This window comes from Symphalangus syndactylus, chromosome 24 (assembly GCF_028878055.3).
Source record: "Symphalangus syndactylus isolate Jambi chromosome 24, NHGRI_mSymSyn1-v2.1_pri, whole genome shotgun sequence".
Lineage (NCBI taxonomy): Eukaryota > Metazoa > Chordata > Mammalia > Primates > Hylobatidae > Symphalangus > Symphalangus syndactylus.
The window spans coordinates 23581335-23596343 of NC_072446.2; the positions used below are offsets into that span (position 1 = coordinate 23581335).

General features: G+C 44.4%; 1 protein-coding gene across 3 annotated transcripts in view; it reads right to left on the reverse strand.

The window, feature by feature from the left end:
- ARFGEF2 (ADP ribosylation factor guanine nucleotide exchange factor 2) overlaps positions 1 to 15009 on the reverse strand; it is a 116706-nt gene that overhangs the window by 76265 nt on the left and 25432 nt on the right. For all 3 annotated transcript variants that reach the window (XM_055265516.2, XM_055265515.2, XM_063633308.1), the window contains 3 exons: positions 11377 to 11523; positions 9969 to 10148; positions 9080 to 9314 (listed from right to left, as the gene is read on the reverse strand). In XM_055265516.2, the coding sequence (XP_055121491.1) occupies positions 9080 to 9314; positions 9969 to 10148; positions 11377 to 11523 (562 nt within the window). The remainder of the gene's footprint in view (positions 1 to 9079; positions 9315 to 9968; positions 10149 to 11376; positions 11524 to 15009) is intronic.

A 15009-nucleotide genomic window follows, 5' to 3' on the forward strand; every position in this document is an offset into this window, starting at 1 on the left:
TAATTTTTTGTATTTTTAGTAGAGATAGGGTTTCTCCATGTTGGTCAGGCTGGTCTTGAACTCCCAGCCTCAGGTGATCCATCCACCTCGGCCTCCCAAAGTGTTGGGATTACAGGCGTGAGCCACCGCGCCTGGCTAGTTTATGTATTTATTATAATATACTTTTTTTTTTTTTGAGAGAGTCTCACTCTGTTGCCCAGGTTGGAGTGCAGTGACACGATCTTGGCTCACTGCAACCTCCGCCTCCCAGGTTCAAGCGATTCTCCTGCCTCAGCCTCCTGAGTAACTGGGATTATAGGCATCTGCCACCACATCCAGCTAATTTTTGTATTTTTAGTAGAGACAGGGTTTTGCCATGTTGGCCAGGCTGGCCTCGAACTCTTGACCTCAAATGATCTGCCTGCCTCAGCCTCCCAAAGTGTTGGGATTACAGGTGTGAGCCACCGTGCTCAGCCTATACTATACTCTTTATTGTCATTGCCTTCTACTTATTTAAAAAAGAAAAAGTTAACGGTAAAAAAGTCTCAGGCAGGTTCAGGAGGCATTCCTGAAGAAAGTATTGTTATTATAGGAGATACCAACTCCATGTGTGTTATTGCCCCTGAAGACCTTCCAGGGGACAAGATGTGGAAGTGGAAGACAAGTGATATGAATCATCCTGACGCTGTGCAGGCCTAGGCTAATCTGTGTGTTTTGTGGCTTAGTTTTTAACAAAAATATTTTTAGTTTTAAAAACCTAAAAATTTAAGAAATAGAAAAAAAAAATGTATAGAGTAAGAATATAAAGAAAACTGGAAACCATCATTCTCAGTAAACTATCGCAAGGACAAAAAACCAAACACCGCATGTTCTCACTCATAGGTGGGAATTGAACAATGAGAACTCATGGACACAGGAAGGGGAACATCACACTCCGGGGACTGTTGTGGGGTGGGGGGAGGGGGGAGGGACAGCATTAGGAGATATACCTAATGCTAAATGACGAGTTATTGGGCGCAGCAAACCAACATGGCACATGGATACATATGTTAACAAACCTGCACATTGTGCGAATGTACTCTAAAACCTAAAGTATAATTTAAAAAAAAAATGCAAAAAAAAAAAGAATATAAAGAAAAAATATTTTTGTGCATCTGTACCATGTGTTTGTTTTAAACTAGGTGCTATTACAAGAGCCAAAAAGTTAAAAAAAAATTTATAAAGTAAAAATGTTACAGTAAGCTAAAATTAATTATTGAATAAAGAAAATTATTATTATTATTATTATTATTATTATATTTTGAGACGGAGTCTCGCTCTGTCGCCAGGCTCGAGTGCAGTGGCACAATCTTGGCTCGCTGCAACCTCTGCCTCCCGGGTTCAAGCGATTCTCCTGCCTCAGCCTCCTGAGTAGCTGGGACTACAGGTGTGCACCACCATGCCCAGCTAACTTTTGTATTTTTAGTAGAGACGGAGTTTCACTATGTTGGCCAGGATGGTCTCGATCTGTTGACCTCAGGTGATCCGCCTGCCTCGGCCTCCCAAAATGCTGGGATTACAGGCATGAGCCACCGCGCCCGGCCAGAAAATTAATTTTATAGGCTGGGCACAGTGGCTCATGCCTGTAATCCCAGCACTTTGGGAGGCCAAGGCGAGTGGATCACCTGAGGTCAGGAGTTCGAGACCAGCCTGGTCAACAACAGAAACCCAGTCTCTATCAAAAATACAAAAATTAGCCAGGTGTGGTAGCAGGCACCTGTAATCCCAGCTACTCGGGAGGCTGAGGCAGGAGAATCACTTGAACCTGGGAGGTGGAGGTTGCGGTGAGTGGAGATCGTGTCACTGCACTTCAGCCTAGGCGACAGGAGCAAAACTCCGTCTCAAAAAAAAAAAAAGAAAATTATTTTTATAAATTTAGGTAGCCTAAGTGTACAGTGTTTATAGAGCCTGCAGTGGCATATGGTCATGTCCCAGGCCTTCACATTCACTCACTGCTCACTCACTGACTGACTCACTAGAGTAACTTCCAGTCCTGCAATCTCCATCCATGGTAAGTGCCCTATACAGGTATATCAGTTTTTATCTTTTGTACTGCACTGTGACTGTACTTTTTCAAATACTTACCATTGTGTTACCAATGCGTACAGTATTCAATACAGTAACATGGTGTACAGGTTTATAGCCTAGGAGCAATAGGCTATACCATATGGCCCATACCAATAAGCTATACATATGGTATGTAGTAGGCTATGCCATCTAGGTTTGCGTAAGTATACCCATGATATTCTTTCACACAATAGTGAAACTGCCTATGACTCATTTCTCAGAACGTATCCCTGTTGTTAAGCAATGCATGACTGCAAGTATTTACTGGTGCTCTTTAACTCACTTAAGCAATAAAATTCACAAAATAACAGTTTTTATACATTAGTTATATTTTCTGAATGCATATTAAAATAAATAACCATTAAAATATAAAACGTTCTGGTGGGGCATGGCATCTCATGCCTGTAATCCCAGCACTTTGGGAGGCTGAGGTGGGGAGGATCACTTGAACTCAAGAGTTTGAGACTAGCTTGGACAACACAGCAAAACCCCATCTCTACAAGAAGTATAAAAATTAGCAGGGCGCACCTGTAGTCCCAGCTCCTCGGGAGGCTGAGTCAGGAGGATCACTTGAGCCTGAGAGGCAGAGGTTGCAGTGATTTGAGATTGCACCACTGCACTCCAGCCTGGGTGACAGAGTGAGACCCTGTCTCAAAATGGAAGGAAGGAAGGAGGGAAGGAGGGAAAGAGGGAGGGAGGGGAGGAAGGAGGGAGGGAGGGAGGGAGGGAAGGAGGGAAGGAATGAGGGAGGGAAAGAGGGAGGGAGGAAAGGAGGGAAGGAAGGAGGGAGGGAGGAAAGGAAGGAGGGAGGGAGTGAGGGAGGGAGGGAAGGAGGGAAGGAGAAAGAGAGGAAGAGGGAAGGAGGGAGGGAGGGAGGGAAGGAAGAAGGGAGGGAGAGAGGGAGGAAAAGGAGAAGGAAGGAGAAAAGGAAGAAGGGAAGGAAGGAGGGAAGGAGGGAAGAAAGGACGGAGGGAGGGAAGGAGGGAAGAAAGGAGGGAGGGAGGGAAGGAGGGAGGGAGGGAAGGAGGGAGGGAGGGAAGGAGGGAGGAAGGGAAGGAGGGAGGAAGGGAAGGAGGGAGGGAGGGAGGGAAGGAAAGAGGGAAGGAAGGGTTCACTTATCATGACATCTCATCTCTTGTAATTTGGTAAACATATGACTAGATACTTCCAAGTTCCTTTCCAGTCCCAACCTTCTCTGATGCTATGATATTAATAAAATTATGGTGACAGTTTCCAATCTGTATCATACATTCCAAAGTACACAGCACCTCATTTACATTCAACACCCAAGAAATATCAATTCATTTTATCAGAGAAGCTACAGCCTCAGTGAGTTAGACCAGAGGCTATGGAGTGGTGACTGGCAAGTACCTCTGCCTGTACATATGTATTGCTTAGCCTATGTGCTGCTTTTTAAAACTTTTGAATCAGCTGCCAACATTTAAAAACCAGGAAACTACTCACAAAAACCAGAATGGGCTTCTATTTAAAAAACCCAACTATGTGGCAATACTGGGCCACAACTGGCTGGAACCAGGTGAAGCTGCCCTCTTCAGCCAGGGCATGAACTCAGCTGATACCCTGTTGGCCTCAGTCCTCGCCACTCCCAATCGACTCCTTTCCCTTGGGGCCAAACGCGAGGCACCATCACACTTGGACCACTGTTGTTACTACACAGTAAGCAGGAAAGTAACATGTCTGTCAAGAGCAGAGAAAATGGGAAGCTGACTGGGCAGGGTGGTTTTTTTTTTTTTAGACGGAGTCTTGCTCTGTCACCCAGGCTGGAGTGCAGTGGCGCAATCTCGGCTCACTGCAAGCTCCGCCTCCCGGGTTCACGCCATTCTCCTGCCTCAGCCTCTCCGAGTAGCTGGGACTACAGGCGCCCGCCACCATGCCCGGCTAATTTTTTTGTATTTTTAGTAGAGACGGGGTTTCACCGTGGTCTCGATCTCCTGACCTCGTGATCCACCCGCCTCAGCCTCCCAAAGTGCTGGGATTACAGGCGTGAGCCACCGCGCCCGGCTGGCAGGGTGTTTTAAGAACATCAGAGAAGGCTGGGCACGGTGGCTCACGCCTGTAATCCCAGCACTTTGGGAGGCCGAGGTAGGCGGATCACGAAGTCAGGAGGTCGAGACCATCCTGGCTAGCGTGGTGAAACACCATCTCTACTAAAAATACAAAAAAAAAAAAATTAGCCAGGCGTAGTGGCAGGCGCCTGTAGTCCCAGCTACTCGGGAGGCTGAGGCAGGAGAATGGCGTGAACCCAGGAGGCAGAGCTTGCAGTGAGCCGAGATTGCGCCACTGCACTCCAGCCTGGGCGACAGAGCAAGACTCCATCTCAAAAAAAAAAAAAAAAAAAGAACATCAGAGAAAAAATGATGTTCTCTTATAGAAGTGAATTCAGCATGATGAATAACAGTGAGGGCTCTGGAGCCTGCATGCCTGGTCCAGGTCCCCGCTCTGCCGCTTCCCACTGTGGAGACTTAAGTTACTTAACCTCCCCAAGCCTGTTTCCTTACCAGTAAACAAAGCCCTGTGAGAACAATACACATAAAGCATTTAAAACAGTGCTTGAAAAAAGTGAGCTCTCAAATGCTACTTTTTATTAGGCCCGTGTGTTTATATGTAGGTGCTTGTGTGAAGACATTTATGATGTCCTCATGATAGAAGCCTGCTCATTTCTATCACCTGCCTGGCCCTGCAGACTAAATCCATAATGAAAATTTCCAACGAATCACACTGCAAGTAGTTCCAGTTAGTTAAAAGCTTCACTATCTTTCATTCCTAAGGAGAAAAACAAAATTCAACGTCAGCATGATCTCCTCTTTTCCTCAATGCGGTTTTTCCATTTAAACAACATCAAGAGCAACATTTTTTGGAGGGATAGAGTATATAACTCATATTCCTTAATAGGCAGGATCCATAATAGTACTTAGGCAAAATCAAAACATTCTCAGGCCAGGAAGAGCTAAGGAGAGTCAGAAAGCCCGAACACCGGCAGAAGATTCCTGAAGAGGGAGCTGCTAAGGAAAAATCCCAATAGAGGCCCCAAAGCAGGAAGACTCCACCCAGTAACCATGGACTGCTTCCCTTGCTGACATGACAGCCTTGGATAGGTCTCAGAAGAGGCTTTTCTGGATGTTGTGATAACCAATACTAAGTCCGTTGTATCTAAGTTTCAAGCATGCTGTGAAAGTGTTTGATAATTAAATCAAATCAAACCTTTGAGAGGTACAAAGAATCTACTTAAAAAACACTGGTTCTGCTGGTTCCCTGGGATATCACCACCATTACTGATTAGGAACCAGACCCTATCTGTTTCAGTCTCTGTCCCGAAGCAAAATAAGAGGGCCACCTTGAATAGGTTCACATAGGAGAAACCTCGCTGCCATTCCCTCCCTAGCCAGCTGGAGAACACTCTGTGGCAGGCACTGCCAGTTCCCTAACTCATATCCTTCCTAACAGATCCTGAATTTTGTTTTGGGAGGGAATGTGCCTACATTTCTCAGCCTTTCTTGCAGAAAGGGTGATCATGTGATGAAGTTATAGCCAATGAGGGGTAAGCATAAGTTATCAGGGGTGGTAACAAGCTCCAGAAGACTCCTCTTCAGAAGGGGGGCAACTCAGCTGGCAGAGTTCTTTAGTCCTATCGCTTCCTCTTTCTTCCTACCTGGAACAAAACGACAGGATCCTGAGCCATAAGATGACCCTAGGGATAGAGGTCACATGCTAAGAATAATGGGGAAAAAATGGGAGGAGTCTGAGATAAGGCCTCCCCACATCCCTGTTCTCTGTCCAGTTAAATAGGGAGCATGGGGAATGGTGGGGCGATAAGATTCATTCAATCAACAAACTGAGTGTCTATGTGTCCAGCACAGTTCCAGGCATTTGGAACATATCCCCGTCTAAAACAAAGATCCTGGTTGGGCGTGGTGGCTCACACCTGTAATCCCATCACTTTGGGAGGCCGAGACGGACGGATCACCTGAGGTCAGGAGTTCGAGACCAGCCTGGCCAACATGGTGAAACTCCGTTTCTACTAAAAAATACAAAATTAGCCAGACGTGGTGGTGTGAGCCTGTGGTCCCAGCTACTTGGGAAGCTGAGGCAGGGAATCGCTTGAACCTGGGAGGCAGAGGTTGCAGTGAGCCAAGATCTCACCACTGCACTACAGCCTGGGCAAGAAAGCGAGGTTCATTCTCAAAAAAAAAAAAGAAAGATGCAAAAGGTGAGCTAAGAAATCCATAAACACATAGGTAATTCTACACAGTATCTGTAAAAATGTACACACACTGATGTCTGATGCTGGGAGTTAAAAGTCAGAATCCTAAAAACAAACTTTAACTCCTGGCCTCAAGTGGTCCGCCTGCCTTGGCCTCCCAAAGTGCTGGGATTGGAGGCGTGAGCCACCACAGATGTTCAGGTCTATTGGTGAATTCTCTTCATCTACACAAATAACATGGGAGGCAAATTATCCCAGGAAGGCTGTGGGGGGGATTCCCAGTTAATTAAATTGGAAAACATTATGTTGAATGCCGAGTCAGCAGTACAGTAAGTGTCCAGTTAGGGTTGGCCGTGTGATGGTGATTACTACAGGACAGTCTGTGGGAGAGCCCCACGGTTGTGTCCAACATCCACGCACTTTAGTAATATGTAAAAATAATAGCCACAGAGGCACTAGAGTTCAGGCCTTTCACTGGGCCTTGATGCCTGGACTCCACCCCTGGGTACGTGTCTCCCTTGTTCAACTCCCTCTTCCGGAGGACTGTTCTTTCTTTAGAGCCTAGTCCTGAGAACTGGAAGTCATTTGCTCCTTTAAGATTAATTGACTGAATTAGAGATGGGGTGTTTATTTATTTAGAGACAGGGTCTTGTTTTGCTGCCCAGGCTATTCACAGACACACTGCAGCCTCAAACTCCTGGCCTCAAGTGATCCTCTTGCCTCAACCTCCCAAGTAACTGGGAATACAGGTGTGTGCCATGGCACCCAGCCCACTTGCTCTTTTTAAAGGTAACAGCACACCTCCATTCTGACACACTATTTGCAGGTCTGGGGTTTGCTTCTCCCAGGCAATCTGATTCCCATGTTTCTGGGAAAGCCTCATAGGATGCACCAAGTATTGGCCACAAAATCCACAGCAACATGCTAACTGCAAATTATTTTCTCTTTGTTACAGCAGAACTTCAAGTTACTGTGTTTCTACAAAACTATATTCTAGCAATAACGTTTTTTCCCCATTCATTCAAAAAATGTATTTGCTCAATGTCTGCTGCGTGTGCCAGGCACCATTCTAGGTGTTGGGAATATGGTGGTGAGCAGGGCAGCCTAGGCTTTAGTCCAGGAACAAGTGAACATAACCCTTCAGTAATTTCAGGTATTGTAAGTACTATGGAAAAAAATTAAAGATAATGGGACAGACATGATGAGGAGCTACAGATGTTGATTAGGGAAGCCTCTCTCAGTCTGAACTGAGAGACCTGAAGATACAGGGGGTTCAGAGGCAGGGAAGGGACAGTAAGTGCAAAGGCACTGAGGGAGAAACAAACACAGCCTTTCAACAACCAGAAAGGGCATCTGTGCATTGTGTAGCAAAAAAGAGAAAGAGAGGTATAAGCTATGAGGACAGGGCATGGATTTCAGTCAGAATGGCACAGGATGGGGAATTACCAAAGGGGTTTGAGCAGGGGTCATGTTCTAATTCACGCTTTTAAGAGATCACTTTGGCTGCTGTACAGAAAATGGGCTAAAGTGGAAGCACTTTTATGCAGCTCAGAGAGACTTGGTTTTATATCTGCACAGCTATGCTTATTACAGTGTATTTAAATATTAATATTTATTGACTGATCACAGCTTAATAAGGGTTACAGTAAAAACCTGGTCCTTTCCCTAGACAGTTACAAAGGCAAAGATGATAACAGATACAGAGGGCAGGCCGGGGGATTCTGAGCACCTTCCTTAGGACTCTCGACAGCAGGAGTAAGTAGAAGGCAACTCCGTGCTCACCCTGAGACAAACATCATTCTTGGTGGCAACTTTTTCTTTTGTGCTTTCCTTGAGTAAACGAATACCGAACAACATTCCAGCAACAACACTTGGTCTGTTCTCATGTACATCAAACAGTCTGGTAAATTATAAAGGAATAAAACCTGCTCAAATATGTGCACTCCAGTAGGGAACATACTACCAACAGAAATCATTATCAGTAATGTGGCTGAAGGAGAAATGAGATCAGTTATGAAGACAGGTCAGATATTTTGTATAGAACAACCTGCTTGAGTGAAGAAGCATTTGACAGAATCACTTGGGAAAGGAAATTCCTGAAAAAATACCAATTTTGGATCTGGTTCCTACAAACTGCCCAGGGAGAGAGATGAACAGTCAGAAGTATCATCTTATAACAACTCAATCCAATATTTCATTTCATTTACTTTAAGAATATAATCAGGTGTGGATTAGTCTCTCACTTAAAAACCCAACAAAAACAAGTGATGTACATGGTCACCAGGAGAAGAAAACAAAGCTATCTGTCCATCTGTCTATCCGTCCATCCACCTGCTACCTTCTGGCTCCTTCCATGGATATCTAGGAGTGGCTACTGCTAGGCACTGGGCAAGGCATGGAGATCCAGTGTAGACATGAGAATCTAAGCCCTTGTCCTCCTGTGGACACTGAGTGACTAATCACCCAATCAATTAACTACTGAAAGATAAGTGTCCCAACCTGAACCTGTTACAGTGAGGCTGACATGAAGAAGTAGCAGCTAGATACATCCCAGTACTATTTAGAGAAAACAGCACAGCTGACAACGGGACATTTGACATCATGCCTCGCTGGTTGTGCTCCCTAAGAGAAAAGCAAAGGGAAAGGCCCAGAAAGAGATAAGCTGTTATAAGAGGTTTCCTTCAGATGTTATGACATACACTTCTTCTGCCCCTCACACAGGCTGATTCCCTCTCACACTTGGAAAAACAGCCATACCGTATCAGCCCGTACCTGACAGTGATGAGCCTCTTTCTCTGGGCGCGTCTCCATTTTCTGTGCTTACTTTTCCAGAATCACTCCTGGCATGTTCACCGTTGGTTAAATCTGTTTTTTCGGGAGTTGTTGGTTTGCTCTGTGCCTGACTGTGCTTCAAACGAATGAACTTTGGGGATACTGCTGCAGCTTGGATCACAGGGGACTGGGGTTTTGACTGGATTGGTTTTTCCAGTTCTCTGGCCTCCTGCAACTAAAAGGCAACAAAAGGGGGATACAGCATTTTGGTAAGGAAGAAAAATTATGCCAGCCTATTACTTAAAAAATTTCTTGGGCTGGGCGCAGTGGTTAACGCCTATAATTTCAGCACTTTGGAAGGCTGAGGCAGCAGGAATTCTTGAGCCCAGGAGTTCGAGACCAACCTGGGCAACATGGTGAAACTCTGCCTCTATAGAAAATAAAAAAATTAGTTGGGTGTGGTGGCACATGCCTGTAGTCCCAGCTACTTGGGAGGCTGAGGTGGGAAGATTGCTTGAGCTGGGAAGGTCAAGCCTGCAGTGAGCCATGATCATGTCACTGCGCTCCAGCTTGGGCAACAGAACAAGACCCTCTCTCCAAAAAAAAAAAAAAAAAGAAAGAAAGAAAGAAAAATTCCAGCCAAAAGGATAACACATTTAAAAGGAAATAAATTCCTTTGACAGTCTCCAAACAAATTCTGAACACCAATTTCAAAACCCGTTAGTTTCTCTGATTTTTAAAGCAAGAACAAAAGCACAGTACAGAGAATCCACAGAAAGAAGGGGAAACTTTAAGATGCTAGTGTATCTTCATAGGCACCAAGGTCACACATGATAGACTTCAGAGAGCAATGATGTCCTGCCCCTAGCACGTAAATGCTGTCACTCACCACTTGGTTTTCCATGCGGGTGAAAATGACGTTCAGCATCTGAGTAAGGGTAGCCTTGGCAGTGGTTTGATTGATGAGATTTTTGCTGGCCAAATAGATATTGTAACATGTTCTCACTGTCTGCAGGATAGTACCCTCATGAATTTCAATGTGTGGGGAAGTCACTGCGGTCAGAAGAGCCTAAAATAGAAATCCGCGACCTTCATCATCAGGAACGCACATCACCTTCCTGCCCTCCTATGGCCACACTTTTCTAGAGGGTCTGGTTTTGTTTTTCTTTTCTGTGTGCTTTTTTAAAATAAATTGTAAGATGGCTCTGCAAATTAAACTAGGTGATTATTATGAAGAGCCAACTCCTATGGCTGTTAGTTGAAAAACAATGAACAGTTCTATGAAATCCAAATCACTCGAAACAATTAAATTGTGTTGAAGCAGGCTTTCTACTGGCTCACTTTTTAAAAAGCCAAACTTCCAGCCAGGCAGGGTGGCTCACTTGAGGTCAGGAGTTCAAGACCAGCCTGGCCAACATGGTAAAACCCCATCTCCATTAAAAATATAAAAATAATCCACGAGTGGTGGTGCACACCTGTAGTCCCAGCTACTCGGGAGGATGAGGAACAAGAATTGCTTGAACCTGTGAGGTGGAGTTTGCAGCGAGCCGAGACTGCACCACTGCACTCCAGCTTAGGTGACAGAGCAAGACTATGTCTCAAAAAAAAAAAAAAAAAAGCCAAACTTCTGAATTTTAATACTGATTGAAAAACCTACAATGAATAATACAGACAATTATCTCATGACATATAACACTCCAACGTGATCTCACCCAGATTAATCAGAAAATATCATTTTGATGGTGGTCAGTTTCCCAATTCCCTGGTGGGTTTTCAAAGGAGCTTTAAGAAAGGTTTATCTAGCATGGAGCCCTCCCCTCATAATGTTAATACTTTCAGGACTTAATATTTGGATCCTTGGCTACACCCGTCCTGATCCTGTTCTCAGAGAAGCAGATGGTACTATCCGTGCCAAACCATTCCTGGCAGCAGAAATCGAACAGGGAAGTAGGACAGAGGCAAGTCAGAGATAAGAATATCAACAAAGACCCACTGAGAAACCCAGACTGGGAATCCAGGGTTAACCAGAGGATTTCAAGACTATTTAATTCACAAGAAGTTTACATTGTTATTAGCTGAACAGTTTACTTTGAAAACACACCTGGTTCCATTTTTTCTTGTCTCAGTCCATGCTAATAAATTCTGACACCTAACAAAAGATCTAAGTGATGCTTAAATCTTTCTGTTCCACCTCAGCACCACCCGAGACAACTAACACATGGTAAATTAGAAATCCAGATTCCCACAGGGACATGCTTTCTAATTTAAAAACCAGACAGACAAACAAATAGGCATACCTTAATTATTTGTAATTGAACCCCTTCATCAGTCTGAGGGCCCTGAAAACAATTGCAAATGGTTTCAACAATTCTGTCGATCAGCCGCTTCCCAGGGGCTCCACTGTCGGGGGCGTTGCCAGTGATGTGCCCATATGCGATGAGTTTCTAAAGAGAGAAAAAACAGAGATTATGAATTTCTGCTTGGCCAAGACTGAGGCCTTCGTGGCAGCCCACAAGAGCAAAAGACAGGCACTTGCAGTTCCTACAGAGTCCTCTGCTCCCCAGGAGCCAGGCAGGCATAACCACTCTGTGACTGCAACCTTCGTCCTGTCACCTGACAGCAAAAGATGCCTGCAATGGTAATACAGTGTCCGATGAAAAATGCAAGGTATAGAGCCCTCCCCAGTACGCAACCATCTCTGCAAGCCTGAGGAATTAATAGCTACACATACTCCAGACAGAGAGATGATTAGTGGTTGTCTAGAGTTAGGGGGGCGGCGTAGGGAGACATAGGGAGTGATCATCAATGATAACATAAAAATGGCCTAAAGTTAGGTTGTGGTAATGGTTGCACAACTCTGTCAATAAACTAAAAATCACAAAATTTTGTGTGTGTGTGTGTATACATATATATATATATATATATATATTTTTTTTTTTTTTTTTTTTTTTTTTTTGAGACAGGGTCTCACTCTGTTACCTAGGCTGGAATGAAGAGGTACGGTCATGGCTCACTGATGCCTCCACCTCCCAGGCTCAAGCAATCCTCCTACCTCAGCCTCTTGAGTAGCTGGGACCACAGGCACATGCCACCAAGCTAGTCTAATTTTTTATTCTTTGTAGAGATGGGGTCTTGCTATGTTGCTCAGATTGGTCCCGAACTCTTGGGCTCAAGTGATCCTCCTGCCTGTAATCTCAAAGTGTTGGGATTACAGATGTGAGCCACCAAGCCTGGCTTGAATTACACTTTAAATGGATGAATTGTATGCATGTTAATTTTATCTCAAAAAGCTGTTAAAATTTATATACATATATATATATGAATATGTATTTTCTTTCAATGGAAAGATATCTAAGAAACTAATAACGTGGTTGCTTGAGGGAGGAGAACTAAGTAGCTGTGAGCTGGGGTGGGACTAAGACACTCTGTAGCATATCTTTTCATTTTTTTTAAATGTTGAATCCTGTCAGTGTATTTTCTATCCCAAAAATTAATGTAAAAACTTCATCTGCATAAAAATAACTGCATTTCACACCTACATCAATAGTAGTGTGTGTCACCCACGAGCAGCTGCTTGGAACCTGCCCTCTCTGAGAGGTTACAGATTGGTCTGTGCCACCCCACTCACAACCGGGATGTCAGCATGGAGGACAGAGCTGGAAGGAACCTCAAAGGTCAGAGGCAGGATGATTTCTAAGCCTGGCTGAGAAACAAAATCATCTGAGGGAGCTCACTAAAAACACAGGTTCCTGGACTCCGACCCAGACCTACTGAAGCAGAACTTCCAGGTGGAGCCCAGGAATCAGTGTTTTTCTCCAAGCTATCCAGGTTATATTGATGGTTGATCAGATAAAAGAATCACGCATCTGGCACATATACATGTGAACTCTAAGGCATTCTCTGCCTCCAGTGACTTGGTGAAGACTCCTAAAACTGCTGTTCTGTTCTTTCCCCTTTTTGGCTTCTACTGGTCACATGCTTCTGCCCACACCAGGTGGACTCAGGTTCCTGAGGTTATCTATAGAGCAGCCACCACTGTGAGAGGAAGACTGGCCGCTCTGTAGAGGTCCAACACCGTTTCTCAATGGCTTTTCCCCTTCCTTAGCTAGTGAAGTGTCACCACACAATAAGCAGAAAGAAAAATGGATTGAGAGAGTGGCTGAGAGTAGAAATGCAATACTACTGGATGGAGTGACTGAAGGAGCAGGAGAGAGGCCTGCGCACACTCTGCTGCTCAAGTCCAACCCCCAAATCTCCAGGTGGGGGGTGTGGCCTGTGAAGGGCAAGTCCAGATGCCCTTTACCTCACCCCTCACATTACTGCTGCAGGTGCAGGCTTCCTAGGAGGGCAGGGCTGTCTACCTGGAAAATGAGCTCTGGTTTTGACATTGCTCGTTCTTACATCTAACAGACTCAAGTCTGTTTTGTGCACTGGATTGCAAGTGGGGTGGTCTAGGAACTCCTCAAATGTGAATGCTGAAAAGTAGGCTGCAATACTGATGCCACAAAGCAAGCTGGACATGGATTACTACTTTCGTACTTTAACTAAAGTATGAAAAGGACAGAAAGTATCCTCCCCTCTACAGACTCCTTAAAGGGCACATTACTCTTCAAATCAGAAAGGGTTTTAAGCATGACTTCCCCCCTCATCTGTGCAGTGAGACAAGGCCAGGAGAAAGGAGAGTTCCTGTATCCTGTGGATCTTTCTGTTTCTACTTTCTCATCCTTCTTTGTGACAGACCCTGTTCTGGGCGCTGGGGATACAACAGTAAGACAAACGTAATTATTTTTCTTATAGAGTCTATATTCTCCAGGGAGGCGCACCAAAGCTCAAAGTCCTAACTGGGGCCTACAGGGCTGTGTGTGACTTGTAGATACTGCCCCTTATCTCCCACTATCCTCCAGGTAGATGTCCCCACCTTGTTCCTTGCTAACACAATGAGCGGTGGGAAGACGGACAGGGAGGGAGGCCTCTAGGCAGCTGGCCCACTGACACGAGTCAGAGCTTGCACAGGGACATTCTGCCATGGAGGGGAAGATGATGACAATATAATACACTATAATAGGCCTTTATAGGACTCACTGCATGAAGGAAAATGCTATGCGGTTGGTTTCTTGGTACAGAATAGGACATACTTGGTAATAAACAGAGGTTGGAGTAAGTAAGCTATATGACAAGTTATCCCAACCCACATGAATGAATATATTTGGTACAAATTAAGTCTTCTACCTCACTGGTCTCTTCTGAAGTTGGTTCTACTTACTTTGCCTCAGTGATAGGAATCCAAAGAGTCACCTCTGACCAGAGAAACTGAGGCATGTCTCCAAGGAGGCTTGCACGGAGATGTTCACTATAACCCTGTGTATGAGTGCCTCTGTACAGGGGAGCGAGAGATGGAATGGTGGCATGACACGTCATATGCCAGTCAAAAGAAATGCACTAGATCCACATGGAGCGATATAGCTAGAGCCTAATAACGGTGTTGAATGTAAAAAGCTGCAGAGAAACTTGTACAAGTGATATCACTTATTGAAAAAAAAAAGAGAAGAAAGAAAATTATACACCTAAACAGGCAACTGGATTTGGGGCTGGTGGCCCAAGGAACTTCATTTTATCTGTAAAGTTCTAAAAACTTTTTAACAGAGGATGTAGTCATGTACAACTTATATAATTAAAAATTGATTTTTCATTGTGCATTTAAAAAATCAAAAGTTTTCTGGAAATAAGAGCTAAAAGATAATGTTTGTGGTATAAACAGGGCAGCTTAGATTAATGGTTTCCTACAGCCTTCACTGGGATGTAAAAAGAAAATGTTAGAATTTTATTTATATTTTTCCAATTGTCCTTTCAAAGTTGTATTTTTGTATGCTTTACAATATATATACTTTATTTATTTATTTATTTTGAGATGGGGTCTCACTCTGTCACCC